This window comes from Salvelinus sp. IW2-2015, linkage group LG4q.1:29 (assembly GCF_002910315.2).
Source record: "Salvelinus sp. IW2-2015 linkage group LG4q.1:29, ASM291031v2, whole genome shotgun sequence".
In the NCBI taxonomy this organism is placed as follows: Eukaryota; Metazoa; Chordata; class Actinopteri; order Salmoniformes; family Salmonidae; genus Salvelinus; species Salvelinus sp. IW2-2015.
The window spans coordinates 34,464,932-34,481,325 of NC_036842.1; the positions used below are offsets into that span (position 1 = coordinate 34,464,932).

Here is a 16,394-nt window from a genome sequence, read left to right on the forward strand (position 1 = left end):
ATGTAGAAAATGTTAAAAATAAAGAAAAACCCTGGAATGAATAGGTACTGTATAATAATCCTATAATAATCCATATTATTTATTTTTGAGTGATATAACAATATTTACCATTTGGAGCTTCCCTTTGAGTCAATGTTTTCTGGTCCTTTACTCAACTGGTAGTAAGCACAGGGGAGGCTAAAGAATGTTTTGTACATTTAAAAAAATATATATTTATATTATTATTTTTTTGGGGGGGGAACTCAGGGTCTCAACTTAAAAATAGTAGAATACACAAGGCGCAATTTCAAAATTTGGTTGTGGGCCCCACCCCCATCAATGTTGTCCATCCCTGCAGTAGAGGGAATGTATCACTCGTGAGAATTGGGATATGTAGTGTCTATAAATGTCTGTGTTTGTGTCTCACCACGTCGTTGGGCAGGCTTTGGAGGTCGTCAAAGGGTGTTTCTAGGGTGTTGGTGTCTACGTTGAGGACTACTACGTCATCCAGGGCCATCCCCTTCACCTTCTGCAGGGAGAGAGACACGGAGAGAGGACTTTACACTTCCACACAAACATGAGACACATGTACACACACACACGCAGGCAGTCAGGTAGACACACACTCTCTCTCTTATGAGTTGGGTTTATAAACGGTCTGTGGTGAGGAACTTACCTCCATTAGGCTGGAATGTACTCCAATGAGGTAGGGCATGGGCGCACTGCAAAACACGAACACATAATAAATAACCATGATTGTGAGACAAAAGTGTTTAAACACTGCATGATCTCAGCCAAAACCACCAAAGAGTCATATATCAACCACATTAGCAGAGTAATGGGAAACAAACAGAGACTTGAGTACTTTGTTCTTTTATCATGATCATTGTGACGCACATCGAACCGATTTTGTACACTTTGTACACATGCACATTCAGGGCAACACTTTGACATTGCAAGAAAACCAAAACATTTTATTGTTGTCGTATTCCTTCATTGTCAACCTTCCATACGGTTCTACTCTGTTTTTTTTCACAGTTTATGGCTACGAAATAGAGTCCATTGAAATGTTACCACAGTGAGACAAGAAGTAGTGGGGATTAAAAACGTTTTACTTTCCCAGCATACTGGAGTGTTTGTGTGTGTCTCCATGTGTGTGTGTGTGTGCGCGCGTGTGTGCGTATGTTTGTGGTGTGTACACCAGAGGGTTGGACCTGTGGGGCTAGACAAGGGACCCTCAGACACTAAGACACCACCATTGAAGAGATATGGCTGATTGGGTAATGGTCTGAAGGATAAAACGAGAAAGGGAGGGAGAGAGAAAGGGAGGGAGAAAGGGAGGGAGGGAGAAGGAGGGATGTGAGAAACCTGTCAGCCTGAGAGGGGGTGATGAAGACGGACCCGAAAACACTTAATTAACTGTGCTCTTCTCCATGTCTCCATCTCCTCAGCCTAGCGTGACATTCAATTAAAATACAGCGGCAAGCGGAGAAAAAGCCACAACAACTCAAGGGATCAAAAAGTAGTGGAAAGCATAACAAAACCAGAATATAAATAAAAAATTAAATAAATATCCGATTGGATGTTTTTGGATGACGGTAATCGTCCACACAGCCAATTATTTATTGTGAGCTGTGAAAAACGGGGGAAGTGAAATGTAGCCCTTGCGTCGAGTTTGAGCCGCTAAGGCCAAGTTAAGCCGAGGGGTTAGCTTCCTAAGCTGGAAGCGCCATCTTCTCAAAAGCTGATGTCGAATTAGCTCTCGGCAACCATCTTTTTTAGGTTCTCATTACAAAGAGCCTTTCTCTTGGTTTACCCTCAGTTGATGGGGGAGTATATAGGAACGATTAGCAATATTTGAGAGAAGGAAAAGATGGAGAAAGAAAAAAAAACAGAGCAATAATTATCTTATTGCACCTCTTCCCCCCCCACCCTGTCGTGAACAACCCCATTAATTAACACTGTCAGGTTACCACGAGAGAGAAAATCAGCTGTTGTTCCTTATTTCCCTTTCCCAAACATACAGTCTTCGTTTACGTAAATGCCACTTAAAATGGCAGCTCGTCATTGGTGTATGATTTTAATGAAGCCAATGGTATTAACTGGGGTCAGTCATTCATAAAATGTCTGTGGGTCTGTGACCCTCAATTAAAGACATTCCTAGACTCAATTATATTATTCCTCAGCTCTCTCTCCATCCTTTTCAATACTTAATGAGTGTGTACAAAATATATACAAAAGTATGTGGACACCTCTTCAAACTAGTGGATTCTGCTATTTCAGCCACACTCGTTGCTGACAGGTGTATAAAATCGAACACACAGCCATGCAATCTCCAGACAAACATTGGCAGTAGAATGGCCTCACTAATGAGCTCAGTGACTTTCAATGTGGCACCGTCATAGGATGCCACCTTTCCAACAAGTCAGTTTGCAAAATTTCTGCCCTGCTAGAGCGGCACCGGAAACATCATAGAGAAGAAATGGCTCAGTCGCAAAGTGGTAGGCCATACAAGCCCACAGAACGGGACTGCCAAGTGCTGAAGCGTGTAGTGCGTAAAAATCGTCTGTCCTCGGTTAAAACTAGGGCTGTGGCAGTCACGAAATTACGTCAGCCAGTAATTGTCAAGCAAATAACTGTTGGTCTCATGGTAATTGACCGTTAATGAACATAAACACATTTAGCATCTCCTGGCTTGCACACGTGCAGACCTTTGGAACATCTACATTTTAAAAAGTCTAATAAATCCATGTAATACAGCCTACACCTTCACAAATATACTTATTTTAGACAGGTCTAAAGAAGCATGATATGAATAAAATGTAGTCTATTTCAGAAGAACAGAATAGCATACTTTGACTTGTCCTTATGTTAGGTCCTGATCTGGCTATGCCATACAGCTGTGGCTACACTAATTAATTTAGTAGACAAGATTGGCTTAAAATTCCGTGGCATTATTTTATATTGTTTTATAGTTTGAAGAATACAATTGAACAAAGCTGAATAAAATAGAAAGGATATGCTCTCCAAATGATTTGAGGGAGTGCGCACATGCGGCTATTCTGTGTTGAGCGGTTAAAAATAAATAGGTACTACTATATGCTTAATTTAGAGTTATTAATGTAACTTTATTTGTTCTACAAACGTTGGGCTATATGTTTTGATTTTTAATACTTTGTAAGGCTGCATGATGTGACTCTAATGATGATTTGAAAAAAGTTGCTTGAAAGGCATGATCTCTGCTTTGTTTTTTGTTTTTTTTGCGCAGGCTGTACACACTTCATCAGTCTTTCATTCACAATTTGACAAGCACTTGATAATGTCTCGAATTTCACGGCTGCATCCCTTTTGTGTGGCTGTAATGCAGGCCCTTGGCCCGGAGTGCTGCGTTGTGCCCTTGGCCCGGAGTGCTGCGTTGTGCCCTTGGCCTGGAGTGCTGCGTTGTGCCCTTGGCCCGGAGTGCTGCGTTGTGCCCTTGGCCCGGAGTGCTGCGTTGTGCCCTTGGCCCGGAGTGCTGCGTTGTTGCCCTTCTCCGGATGCTGCGTTGCTGCCCTTCTCCCGGAGTGCTGCGTTTTGCCCTTCTCCCGGAGTGCTGCGTTGTGCCCTTGCTCCGGAGTGCTGCGTTGTGCCCTGCCCGGCAGTGCTGCTTGTGCCTTGGCCCGGAGTGCGCGTTGTGCCCTTGGCCCGGAGTGCTGCGTTGTGCCCTTGGCCCGGAGTGCTGCGTTGTGCCTTGGCCCGGAGTGCTGCGTTGTGCCCTTGGCCGAGTGCTGCGTTGTGCCCTTCTCCCGAGTGCTGCGTTGTGCCCTTCTCCCTGAGTGCTGCGTTGTGCCCTTCTCCCTGAGTGCCTGCGTTGTGCCCTTGGCCCGAGTGCTGCGTTGGCCCTTGCCCGGAGTGCTGCGTTGCGCCCTGGCCCGGAGTGCTGCGTTGCCGCCCTTCTCCCTGAGTGCTGCGTTGTGCCCTTCTCCCTGAGTGCTGCGTTGTGCCCTTCTCCCGGAGTGCTGCGTTGTGCCCTTCTCCCGGAGTGCTGCGTTGTGCCCTTCTCCCTGAGTGCTGCGTTGCGCCCTTCTCCCTGAGTGCTGCGTTGTGCCCTTCTCCCGGAGTGCTGCGCAGGGCTGAATCACCTCTCACTCACATGGCTCTCCATCACATGATCGGGTCTTTCTCAAAGGCTACAAGTGAAGACAGACACGTCGGGGACGCAATTGCGTGCATCCTTATCCAATTCTGAGGCGCATTTTGACGATATTGGAAGAACTGTCCAACATTTACTTTTCGTCAGCCAACAAGATGAGTAGGCCTAACGAACAGCAAAAGCACTAGCCTATGTCAATATATTATCCCCCATAGTACAAAAGTAGACCTATTCTATTCTGTGAGAGAAATAAATATTCCAAACATACAGTTGAAGTCAGAAGTTTACATACACTTAGGTTGGAGTCATTAAAACTCGTTTTTCAACCACCCCACAAATTTCTTTTTAACAAACTATAGTTTTGGCAAGTCGGTTAGGACATCTACTTTGTGCATGACACAAGTAATTTTTCCAACAATTGTTTACAGACAGATTATTTCACTGTATCACAATTCCAGTGGGTCAGAAGTTTACATACACTACAAGATTTGACGTGCCTAACTGAAATAGCTGGGTACAATATATCTCTATATGAAGATCGTCTTATGTCAATGGTTGTAGAAGCTTCTGAAATGGCTAATTGACATCATTTGAGTCAATTGGAGGTCTACCTGTGGATGTTTTTCAAGGCCTACCTTCAAACCCAGTGCCTCTTTGCTTGACATCATGGGATAAACAAAAGAAAATCAGCAGACACCAAACCTCAGAAAAAAAGTTGACCTCCTATCATCTTGTTCATCCTTGGAGCAATTGCCAAATACCTTGAAGGTACCATCTTCATCTGTACAAACAATAATACGCAAGTATAAACACCATGGGACCACGTAGCCGTCATACCGCTCAAAGGAGACACGTTCTGTCTCCTAGAGATGAACGTACTTTGGTGCGAAAAAGTGCAATCAATCCCAGAACAACAGCAAAGGACCTTGTGAAGATGCTGGAGGAAACAGGTACAAAGAATCTATACCACAGTAAAACGAGTCCTAAATCACAATAACCTGAAAGGCCGCTTAGCAAGGAAGAGCCACTGCTCCAAACCACCATAAAAAGCCAGACTACAGTTTGCAACTGCCATGGACAATATACTTTTTGGAAGAAATTTCCTTTGGTCTGAGGAAACAAAAAGGGAACGTTTGGCCATAATGACTCGATCCTATGTGTTAAAAAGAGAGGCTTGCAAGCCGAAGAACACCATACAACCGTGAAGACGCGGGGGTGGCAGCATCATGTTGTGGGGTGCTTTGCTGCAGGAGGGACTGGTGCACTTCACAAAATAGTTCATCATAGGAATGAAAATTATGTGGATATCTTTGAAGCAACATCAAACTCAGTCAGGAAGTTAAAGCTTGGTCGCAAATGGGTCTTCCAAATGGCAATGACCCCAAGCACACTCCAAGAGTTCAAATCATGCTAAGCGACAACAAAATATATTGGAGTGGCCATCACAAAGCCCTGACCTCAATCCCATTAGAAAATGTGTGGCCAAAACAAAAACACTGCCAGCAAGGAGCCTAACAAACCTCACTCAGTTACACCAGCACTGTCAGGAGGAATGTGCCAAAATTCACCCAACTTATTGTGGAAGCTTGTGGAAGGCTACCCGAATGTTTGACCAAGTTAAACAATTTAAAGGCAATGCTACCAACACTAATTGAGTCATGTAAACTTCTGACCCACTGGGAATGTGATAAAAAATAATAAGCTGAAATAAATCACTCTCTCTACTATTATTCTGACATTTCACATTCTTAAAATAAAGTGGTGATCCTAACTGACTAAGACAGGGAATTTTTACTAGGATTAAATGTCAGGAATTGTGAAAAACTGAGTTTAAATGTATTTGCCTAAGGTGTATGTAAACTTCTGACTTCAACTGTACATTTAAATTCCGTTTTTCACAATTCCTATTTAATGCTGGTAAAAAATGTCCAAGCTGTTAAAGGCACAGTCAACTTAGTGTATGTAAACTTCTTCCCACTGGAATTGCGATACAGTGAATTATAAGTGAAATAATCTGTATGCAAACAATTGTTGGAAAAATTACTTGTGTCATGCACACAGCAGATGTCCTAACCGACTTTAATAGTCTATCTGGGGAAGTCTGCTTATATGCTTGTTGTATTATGTCTAAGTATTACTGCACTGTCAGAAGCAGAAGCACAAGCATTTCGCTATACTCGCATTAACATCTGCTCACCATGTGTATATGACAAATAAAATTTGATAAGATTTTATTTGACTGATATGTTAAAGGAATAGACGTCTCCCCATATTCACTGATATGTTAAAGGAATACACGTCTCCCCATATTCACTGATATGTTAAAGGAATACACGTCTCCCCATATTCACTGATATGTTAAAGGAATAGACGTCTCCCCATATTCACTGATATGTTAAAGGAATACACGTCTCCCCACATTCACTGATATGTTAAAGGAAGCCCAGCTCCTAATCTTAACCATAGAAGGATAAATAACTACCTGACCCTGAACCAACGGATAGGGGGAAAACTCTTCCAAGTCCTGTCCCACACCTTGGAGTTACAATGTGACGCGCTTGGAGTTGGAGACAAGCGCGTAATATATATATATTTTTTTATGTATATGCCATTTAACAGATGGTTTTATCCAAAGTGACTTACAGTCATGCATGCATACATATGGGTGGTGCTGAGAAACGAACCCACTATCCTGGTGTTGCAAGCGCCATGCTCTACCAACTGAGCTACAGATGACCATTGTGGTTACTCACCAGCAGTAGTCTATGAGGTGCTGAGGCAGGACAGGAATGTAAACGTGTTGCCAATACATTGGGTACATCATGGCTGCCGACCCGTGAACACAAGCCGTTAACTGTGGTGGAGGGAGAGAGTACAAAACACCACTATCACACACAACACCATAGAGCATAATAAGGCATATAACTATTTCTCACAGGATCATTTGGAAATATACACTATATTGACAGATCCACAATGGAATATTTGAGGTATATAACTATTCCTTGCATTGTCATATTGTAGAAAATACATTGACAGATTATTGTGCAGAGAAAGTTCCAACTGCACTATGTTAATGTTTGGAGTTCTGTGGACACACACACAGGGACACAAACACAAGGACACACACACAGGGACACACACTCCAAGAGTAATTTGGCCATTACTCATGGCATCAAAGCTACCCCAGAAATTTAAAAAAATGACACCACCGGAAATTAGACCAGCAACAGTTCCCATCACTGACGTTTAATATCTCACGTGACAAATTCCGCTCCTTTGTGTGTTAAGGTAGGAGGAATGTAGTGCCGGGCAAACGAACGCAGCCGTTGATCAAACTAAGATGGCACCGTTGAACGCTGGCAGATGTGTCAATAATAGCGATGTTGCCCAACCACAACAGACATTCCCCAGAATAACAGGGTTTGTCTGAGACGCTGTTTAAGTGTGTGGGTTTCTATATTCAGAGCAGATGATTGATCATAAAACGTGCCCCCCCCACAGTCAATCAAACTGGCCAACTTGGAGATTCTGACAATTTTACTTTGATTTAAGATGGGGGGAGGAAAACGTTGTGGCAGCGTTTGTCTAAGGGACTCGTTATAGGGAATGGGGTGTGGGGAGAGAGAGCCCCTGGGGAACGCTCGTCCACAGCCATGTCAGGTAAAGTATTTTTCACGTCAAACAGGAAGACTGGGATTCCTTGGATGAATCATATCCCTTTTTAACGGGGAGGAGGAGGACGTGTGGTTTCTGTTTTGGTAAAAAAAAAATATGAGGAACATTCAGCTTTTCTCCCACGGCTCTGGTCAACAGTAGTGCACCATTTAGGGAATATGGTAACATTTGAGATGTGTCTCTCGTTTCTATTCCTCAATAATCACGGATATGTTAAAGGAATAGACGTCTCCCCATATTCAATGATATGTTAAAGGAATAGAGGTCTCCCCATATTCACTGATATGTTAAAGGAATAGACGTCTCCCCATATTCACTGATATGTTAAAGGAATAGACGTCTCCCCATAATCACTTCTCAGCCCCCTCCTGTACTCCCTGTTTACCCACGACTGGCCACACACGCCTCCAACTCAATCATCAAGTTTGCAGACGACACAACAGTAGTGGGCTTGATTACCAACAACGACGAGACAGCCTACAGGGAGGAGGTGAGGGCACACAGAGTGTGGTGTCAGGAAAACAACCTCTCACTCAACGTCAACAAAACAAAGGAGATGATTGTGGACTTCAGGAAACAGCAGATGGAGCATCCCCCCTATTCACATCGAAGTGACAGCAGCGGAGAAAGTGGAAAGTTTTAAGTTCCTCGGCGTACACATCAACGACAAACTGAAATGGTCCACCCACACAGACAGTGTGGTGAAGAAGGCGCAGCAGCTTGTCACCCAAAACCCTGACTAACTTTTACAGATCCACAATCGAGAGCATCCTGTCGGGCTGTATCACAGCCTGTTACGGCAACTGCTCCACCCTCAACCGCAAGGCTCTCTAGAGGGTAGTGAGGTCTGCACAACGCATCACCGGGGACAAACTACCTGCCTTCCAGGACACCTACACCACCCGATGTCACAGGAAGGCCAAAAAGATCATCAAAGACAATAACCACCCGAGCCACTGCCTGTTCACCCCGCTATCATCCAAAAGGCAAGGTCAGTACAGGTGCATCAAAGCTGGGACCGAGAGACTGAAAAACAGCTTCTATCTCAAGGCCATCAGACTGCTAAACTGAAATCACTAACTCAGAGAGGCTAATGCCTACATGGAGAACAAATCACTGGCCACTTTAACAAATGGATCACTAGTCACTCTAAACAATGCCACTTTAAATAATGCCACTTTGATAATGTTTATATATCTTACATTACTCATATCATATGTAAACATATCTTACATTACTCATATCATATGTATATACTGTATTTTATACCATCTATTGCACCTTGCCTATGCCGCTCGGCCATCGCTCATCCATAGATTCATATGTACAGTTGAAGTCGGAAGTTTACATACACTTAGGTTGGAGTCATTAAAACTCATTTTTGAACCAGTCCACAAATTTCTTGTTAGCAAACTATAGTTTTGGCAAGTCGGTTAGGACATCTACCTTGTGCATAACACAAGTAATTTTTCCAACAATTGTTTACAGACAGATTATTTCACTGTATCACAATTCCAGTGGGTCAGAAGTTTACATACACTAAGTTCGACTGATGCTATTTAAAACACGATTGGAATTTCAAGAAATTATGTCATGCTTTAGATGCTTCTGAAATGACTAATTGCACATCATTTGAGTCAATTGGAGGTGTACCTGTGGATGTATTTCAAGGCCTACCTTCAACTCAATGCCTCTTTGCTTGACATCATGGGAAAAGAAATCAGCAAGACCTCAAGAAAAACATTTAGACCTCCACAAGTCTGATTCATCCTTGGAGCAATTGCCAATCTGCCTGAAGGTACCACGTTCATCTGTAAACAATAGTACGCAAGTATAAACACCATGAGACGACGCAGCCATCATACCGCTCAGAAGGAGACACGTTCTGTCTCCTGGAGATGAACGTACTTTGTGCGAGAAGTACAAATCAATCCCAGCACAACAGCAAAGGACCTTGTGAAGATGCTGGAGGAAACAAGGTACAAAAGTATCTATATCCACAGTAAAACGAGTCCTATATCACAATAACCTGAAAGGCCGTCGCTCAGCAAGGAAGAAGCCACTGCTCAAAACCGCCATAAAAAGCCAGACTATGGTATGCAACTGCACATGGGGACCAAGATTAATAATGACCATCGTTATCTTTGGAAGAAAAAGGGGGAGGCTTGCATGCCGAAGAACACCATCCCAACCGTGAAGCACAGGGGTGGCAGATATGTTGTGGGGGTGCTTTGCTGCAGGAGGGACTGGTGCAATTCACAAAATAGATGGCATCATGAGGCATGAAAATTATGTGGATATATTGAAGCAACTTCTCAAGACATCTGTCTGGAAGTTAAAGCTTGTCGCAAAATGGGTCTTCCATGGACAATGACCCAACATACACCAAAGTGTAAAATGGCAAAATGGTTCACGGACAAACAGTCAAGGTATTGGAGTGGCCATCACAAAGCCCTGACCCCTCAATCCCATAGAAAATTGTGTGCAGAACTGAAAAACCGTGCACGGGCAAGGAGGCCTACAAACCTGACTCAGTTACACCAGCTGTCAGGAGGAATGGGAAACATTTACCCAACTTATTGTGGGAAGCTTGTGGAAGGCTACCTGAAATGTTTGACCCAAGTTAAACAATTTAAAGGCAATGCTACCAAATACTAATTGAGTGCATGTAAACTTCTGACCCACTGGGAATGTGATGAAAGAAATAAAAGCTGAAATAAATCATTCTCTCTACTCTTATTCTGACATTTCACATTCTTAAAATAAAGTGGTGATCCTAACTGACCTAGGACAGGAGGACTTTACTAGGTTTAAATGTCAGAATTGTGAAAAACTGAGTTTAAATGTATTTGCCTAAGGTGTATGTAACTTCTGACTTCAACTGTACATTTAAATTCAGTTTTTCACAATTCCTATTTAATGCTGGTAAAATAGTCCAAGTGTTAAAGGCACAGTCAACTTAGTGTATGTAAACTTCTGGCCCACTGGAATTGCGATACAAGTGAATTATAGTGAAATAATCTGTATGTAAACAATTTGTTGAAAAATTACTTGTGTCATGCACACAGCAGATGTCCTAACCGACTTGGGTAGTTGTTGGGGAAACTGTTAGATATTACTGCACTGTCAGAAGCAGAAGCACAAGCATTTCGCTATACTCGCATTAACATCTGCTAACCATGTGTATATGACAAATAACATTTGATAAGATTTTATTTGACTAATATGATAAAGGAATAGACGTCTCCCCATATTCGCTGATATGTTAAAGGAATACACGTCTCCCCATATTCAGTGAAATATTAAAGGAATACACGTCTCCCCATATTCACTGATATGTTAAAGGAATAGACGTCTCCCCATATTCACTGATATGTTAAAGGATTAGACGTCTCCCCATATTCTTGTAAGAACGTGGTCATGTTTTGATGGAATGTAAAATAATTGTTATTCCTCACCATTCTAGCATAAGTCCTCTTTGCTACTACATGTTCAGGTGTAGCTTCTAAACAAGCATCCACCCCGACAACAGTATTTTCCCATTGGGCTTGTGAACAACTTCCCTTTTACAGTATGTGTTAAAAACAGCATATAAACTGGGCTTCGCTAATCAAAAACCCATACACACATTAGTGACTTTAACAGGCCGAGAGGGCAGGAGGGGCTTAATTATATCGTGGCCATATCACATAATGGAAGACTTAGAAATGCCTCATAAAAGCTTAATTGAAGACAATGCTTTGTATGGTACAGTACAAGAAAATAAGGCTTATTCAGGAAGTATTTACACCTTGACTTGTTCTACATTCCCACAAAGTGGGAGTAAAATGGATTGAATTGAATTGATTGAATTGTCTTTTTTTGTCAACGATCTATACCAAATACTCAAATAATGAAAAATTGGAAGATTTTTTTTTTTTTTTTTTACCCATCTACCAATAGGTGCCCTTCTTTGCAAGGCATTGGAAACCCTCCCTTGTCTTTGTGGTTGAATCTGTGTTTGAAATTCACTGCTCGACTGAGGGACTTTACAGATAATTGTATGTGTGGGGTACAGAGATGAGGTAGTCATTCAAAAATCATGTTAAACCCTATTATTGCACACAGAGTGAGTCCATGAAACTTATTGTGTAACTTGTTAAGCAAATGTTTACTCCTTAACTTATTAAGGCTTTCCATAACAAAGGGGTTGAATACTTATTGACTCAAGACATTTCAGCTATTCATTTTAAAATAATTTGTAAAAATTTCTAAAAACATAATTACACTTTCACATTATGGGTATTGTGTGTAGGCCAGTGAAAAAAATCTAAATTAAATCCATTTAAAATTCAGGCTGTAACACAACAAAATGTGGAAAAAGTCAAGAGGTGTGAATACTTTTTGAAGGCACTGTATGTGTAAGGAGATGTTTTTAGCAAGTGACAAGCTCTTCAGACAGTCCTCTCTATACAAAAGGCATGAAGAGGGTTATAGCTTTAACGGTGGAGGGTAGAACAAAAAATGTAACAGAAAATGTAAAGGGTTTAAAAATAGTATGTGGTTACAGTGGGGAAAAAACAGCCAGATTCTCATCCACAATATCTTCAAATATTTCTGTTGAAATTTAATTTTTCTAAATTCTGGGTGAGCAACCATTTCATGCTGTGTCTTATTGTGTGGTGGTGCAACAGTACCAAGCCAATCCTGTAAAATAGACACTCATTGATTAGTTGATATGCATGGAGAGAGTGAGAATGGAGGAGGAAGGGAGTGAAGGAGGGAGTGAAGGATCTACAGTACTTACGGTGCTTAGTTTGCTACAGCAGATGAGGATTCGACGCTCATAAAGCATACTAGCGTACAGATGGAGCATGTTATTGACATCTACGGCTACAAAATACTCTGTTAGGTTTCTCTGCAAGAAAAAACAAAGGCAAAAAGTAAAAAGAAAAAGAAAAAAGGGGTAGAGGTTAGTTGTGATAGCAAGGGCAGACCAATGACTGTATGAATAGTACAAGGCATCAACATGATTTACATAGCTTTTACAAAGGTATAGTATAGATATAACAGGTGAAGAATGTAACAGGGAGACACATTATTGTTTCAAATAAAACTTCTCTCTGTGATCGTCGGCATGTAAGAAAATTATATACAATACTTTAGACAGAACACATGAAATATGTAATGTATTTAAATATGTGATTTCGTCTGTATGTGTACTCTTATTGCTGCAAAATAAACTGACTCATGGAAGACATTGAAGTTTTCTGAATCTGAATATACATTGAGTGTACAAAACATTAGGAACACCTTCCTAATATTGCGTTCCAGCACCTTTCGCCCTCAGAACAGCCTCAATTCGTCAGGGCATGGACCCTACAAGGTGTCGAAAGCATTCCACAGGGATGCTGGCCCATGTTGACTCCAATGCTTCCCACAGTTGTGTCAAGTTGGCTGGATGTCCTTTGGGTGGTGGACCATTCTTGAAACACGGGAAACAGTTGAGCTTGAAAAACCCAGCAGTGGTGCAGTTCTTGACACACTCAAACCGGTGCGCCTGGCACCTGACTCCATAACCCCGTTCAAAGGCACTTCAATCTTTTTCTTGTTCATTCAACATGCACATACAATACCATGTCTCATTGTCCATGTCTTTAACCTGTCTCCTCCAATTCATTCACACTGATTGAATGTATTTAACAAGTGACATCAATAAGGATCATAGCTTTCACCTGGTCAGTCTATGTCATAGAAAGAGAAAAAATATGTTTGAAATAGGCATCCACATGTGATTTAGGTGTAAATAAGCTAGTAGAAGGGATGTTGTGTGCATGGGGCGGCAGGTGGTTAAAGTGTTGGGCCAGTAACCGACAGTTGCTGATGAATCCCTGAGCTGACAAGGTAAAAAATCTGTTTGTTCTGTCCTGAACAAGGAGTTAACCCACTGTTCCCGGTAGGCCGTCATTGTAAATAAGAATTTGTTCTAACTGACTTGCCTAGTTAAAAAAGGTACATTTAATAACTTTTTTTATTTTTTTTAATCTGTTATTCTCCAAACCTCCAGAAGCATTACTTCTGAAGACTACAGACTCCTCCTTCGACACGTCTCCCTTCTGACTGGGGTTCACTTCTGTCCCCCATCGCGTGTCTCCCTCCGCACCTCTGTCGCGTCTCCCTCGCACCTCGGTCGCGTCCCTCGCACCTCTGTCGCGTCTCCCTCGCACCTCTGTCGCGTCTCCCTCGCACCTCTGTCGCGTTCCCTCGCACCTTGTCGCTGCTTCCCTCGCACCTCTGTCGCGTCTCCCTCGCACCTCTGCTCGCTCTCCCGCGCACCTCGTCGCGTCCCTCGCACCTCTGTCGCGTCTCCCTCGCACCTCTGTCGCGTCTCCCTCGCACCTCTGTCACGTCTCCCCGCACCTCTGTCACGTCTCTGTCAAGCTCTCCCTTTCTGCGGTTCTCTCTGTCTGTCTAAAGGCCCCCAGAGAGGGGATCTGGGGAGCCTCACAGCCTTAGAGGACTAGCGAGGGCAGTCTGACGGCTAACTAACTACTGAGGTTACCGCGGGAAATTGGAAAAACGGGGAAATCAAACAAGATATTGATTTTCCGACTCCTTCGATATCTCCTCCATGAGCTGAAGCAATTGAATGAATGTCTAACGTTTGTGGGCTAGCGGTTATTCATGCTACCCAAAGGCCTACAGTAAACCAACCCTAAAACACACGACCTACAGTAAACCTAACCCTAACACACAGGCCTACAAGTAAACCTAACCAACACACAGCCTACAGTAAAGCTAACCCTAACACACAGGCCACAGTAAACTAACCCTAAACACAACAGAGCCTACAGAAACTTAACCCTAACACACAGATCCTACAGTAAACTTAACCCTAACACACAGACCTACAGTAAACCTAACCCTAACACACAGACCTACAGTAAACCTGTCACACAGGCCTATATGAACAGTGTGCATTGGGGACGTGGGTAGCGTGGAGTAACATTGTGTCCTTTCATATCAGATGAGATTGAGTGATGTATTTTGGCATATCTTCAATTATTCCAAATGGATATTGTTAGTGGTGTGCTGCAAATGTCTTCCTAAACAGTGAACAATAAAGAACAGCAAATTCAAAATGAAGGGTGAAGGCCAAAGATACTCACGTTTTCAGGTATGCTGGGTAGTTCCCTTGTGTCAGGCACAGTAAAGTAGGAATGCTAACGGGGACAAAGAAACACAGGGGGTAAAATTTGAGAGATTAAGGCATTTTAAGCCATCGCAGTTCATGAGAAAAGACAAACGCTAATAGGATTAGGAGTTAACGCTCAATAGTGTAAAGACATTCCATACACTGGAAAAACAGCCTTTTTCAACTTCCTGTTTCAATCTGTTTTATTACATTTGATGTCTTATGAACACCTCCCTGTTCTCAATAACGGTAACAGCCCAGGGGATAGATGAAATAAAATACTATTTTATACGTCACATGCTTCATAAACAACAGGTGAGGACTAACAGTGAAATGCTTACTTACGGCCCTTTCCCAACAATGCAGAGAGAAAGAAAATAGAGAAATAAAAGAAAAGTAAAACACGAATAAAACAAGTTGTAATAGGTACAAATGAGTAACGATAACTTGACAAAATACATACAAGGGGTCCCAGTACCAAGTCGATGTGTAGGGGTACAAGATAATTGTGTTAGATACACTAAATACACAAATGTATGTGGACACCCTTTCAAATTAGTGGATTCGGCTATTCAGCAACACACGTTGCTGACAGGTGTATAAAATCGAACACACAGCCATGCAATCTCCATAAACAAACATTGGCAGTAGAATGGCCTTACTGAATAGTTCAGTGACTTTCAATGGTGGCACCGTTATTGGATGCCACCTTTCCAACAAGTCAGTTCATCAAATTTCTGCCCTGCGAGAGCTGCCCCTGTCAAATGTATGTGCTGTTATTGTGAAGTGGAAACATCTAGGAGCAACAATGGCTCAGCCGCAAAGCGGTAGGCCACACAAGCTCACAGAACGGGACAGCCGAGTGCTGAAGTGCGTGTGTCCTAGTTGCAACACTCACTACCGAGTTCCAAACTGCCTCTTGAAGCAACGTCAGAAGAACTGTTCGTGGGAGCTTCATGAAATGGGTTTCATTGGCCGAGCAGCTGCACACCAGCCTAAGATCACCATGCTCAATGCCAAGCACGCTTCATCATCTGGCAGTCTGACAGATGAATCTGGGTTTGGCGGATGCCAGGAGAACGCTACCTGCCCGAATGCATAGTACCAACTGTAAAGTTTGGTGGAGGAGGAATAATGGTCTGGGGCTGTTTTTCATCGTTCAGGCTAGGCCCTTAGTTCCAGTGAAGGGAAATCTTAACGCTACAGCATACAATTACATTCTAGACGATTCCATGCTTACAACTTTGTGGCAACAGTTTGGGGAAGGCCCTTTCCTGTTTCAGCATGACAATGCCCCCGTGCACAAAGCGAGGTCGATACTGAAATGGTTTGTAGAGACCAGTTTGGAAGAACTTAACTGGCCTGCACAGAGCCCTGACCTGAACCCGATCCAACACTTTTGGGATGAATTGGAACGCCAGCTGCGAGCCA

General features: G+C 42.7%; 1 protein-coding gene across 1 annotated transcript in view; it reads right to left on the reverse strand.

Annotated features, from left to right (window-relative positions):
• The window catches only part of dennd1a (DENN/MADD domain containing 1A), a 132,931-nt gene that overhangs the window by 50,752 nt on the left and 65,785 nt on the right, over positions 1-16,394 (reverse strand). Inside the window, exons 8-12 of the mRNA XM_070439563.1 lie at positions 14,938-14,991; positions 12,576-12,686; positions 6,865-6,965; positions 656-701; positions 407-508 (exon numbers count right to left, since the gene is read on the reverse strand). Coding sequence (XP_070295664.1) covers positions 407-508; positions 656-701; positions 6,865-6,965; positions 12,576-12,686; positions 14,938-14,991 — 414 coding nt within the window. The remainder of the gene's footprint in view (positions 1-406; positions 509-655; positions 702-6,864; positions 6,966-12,575; positions 12,687-14,937; positions 14,992-16,394) is intronic.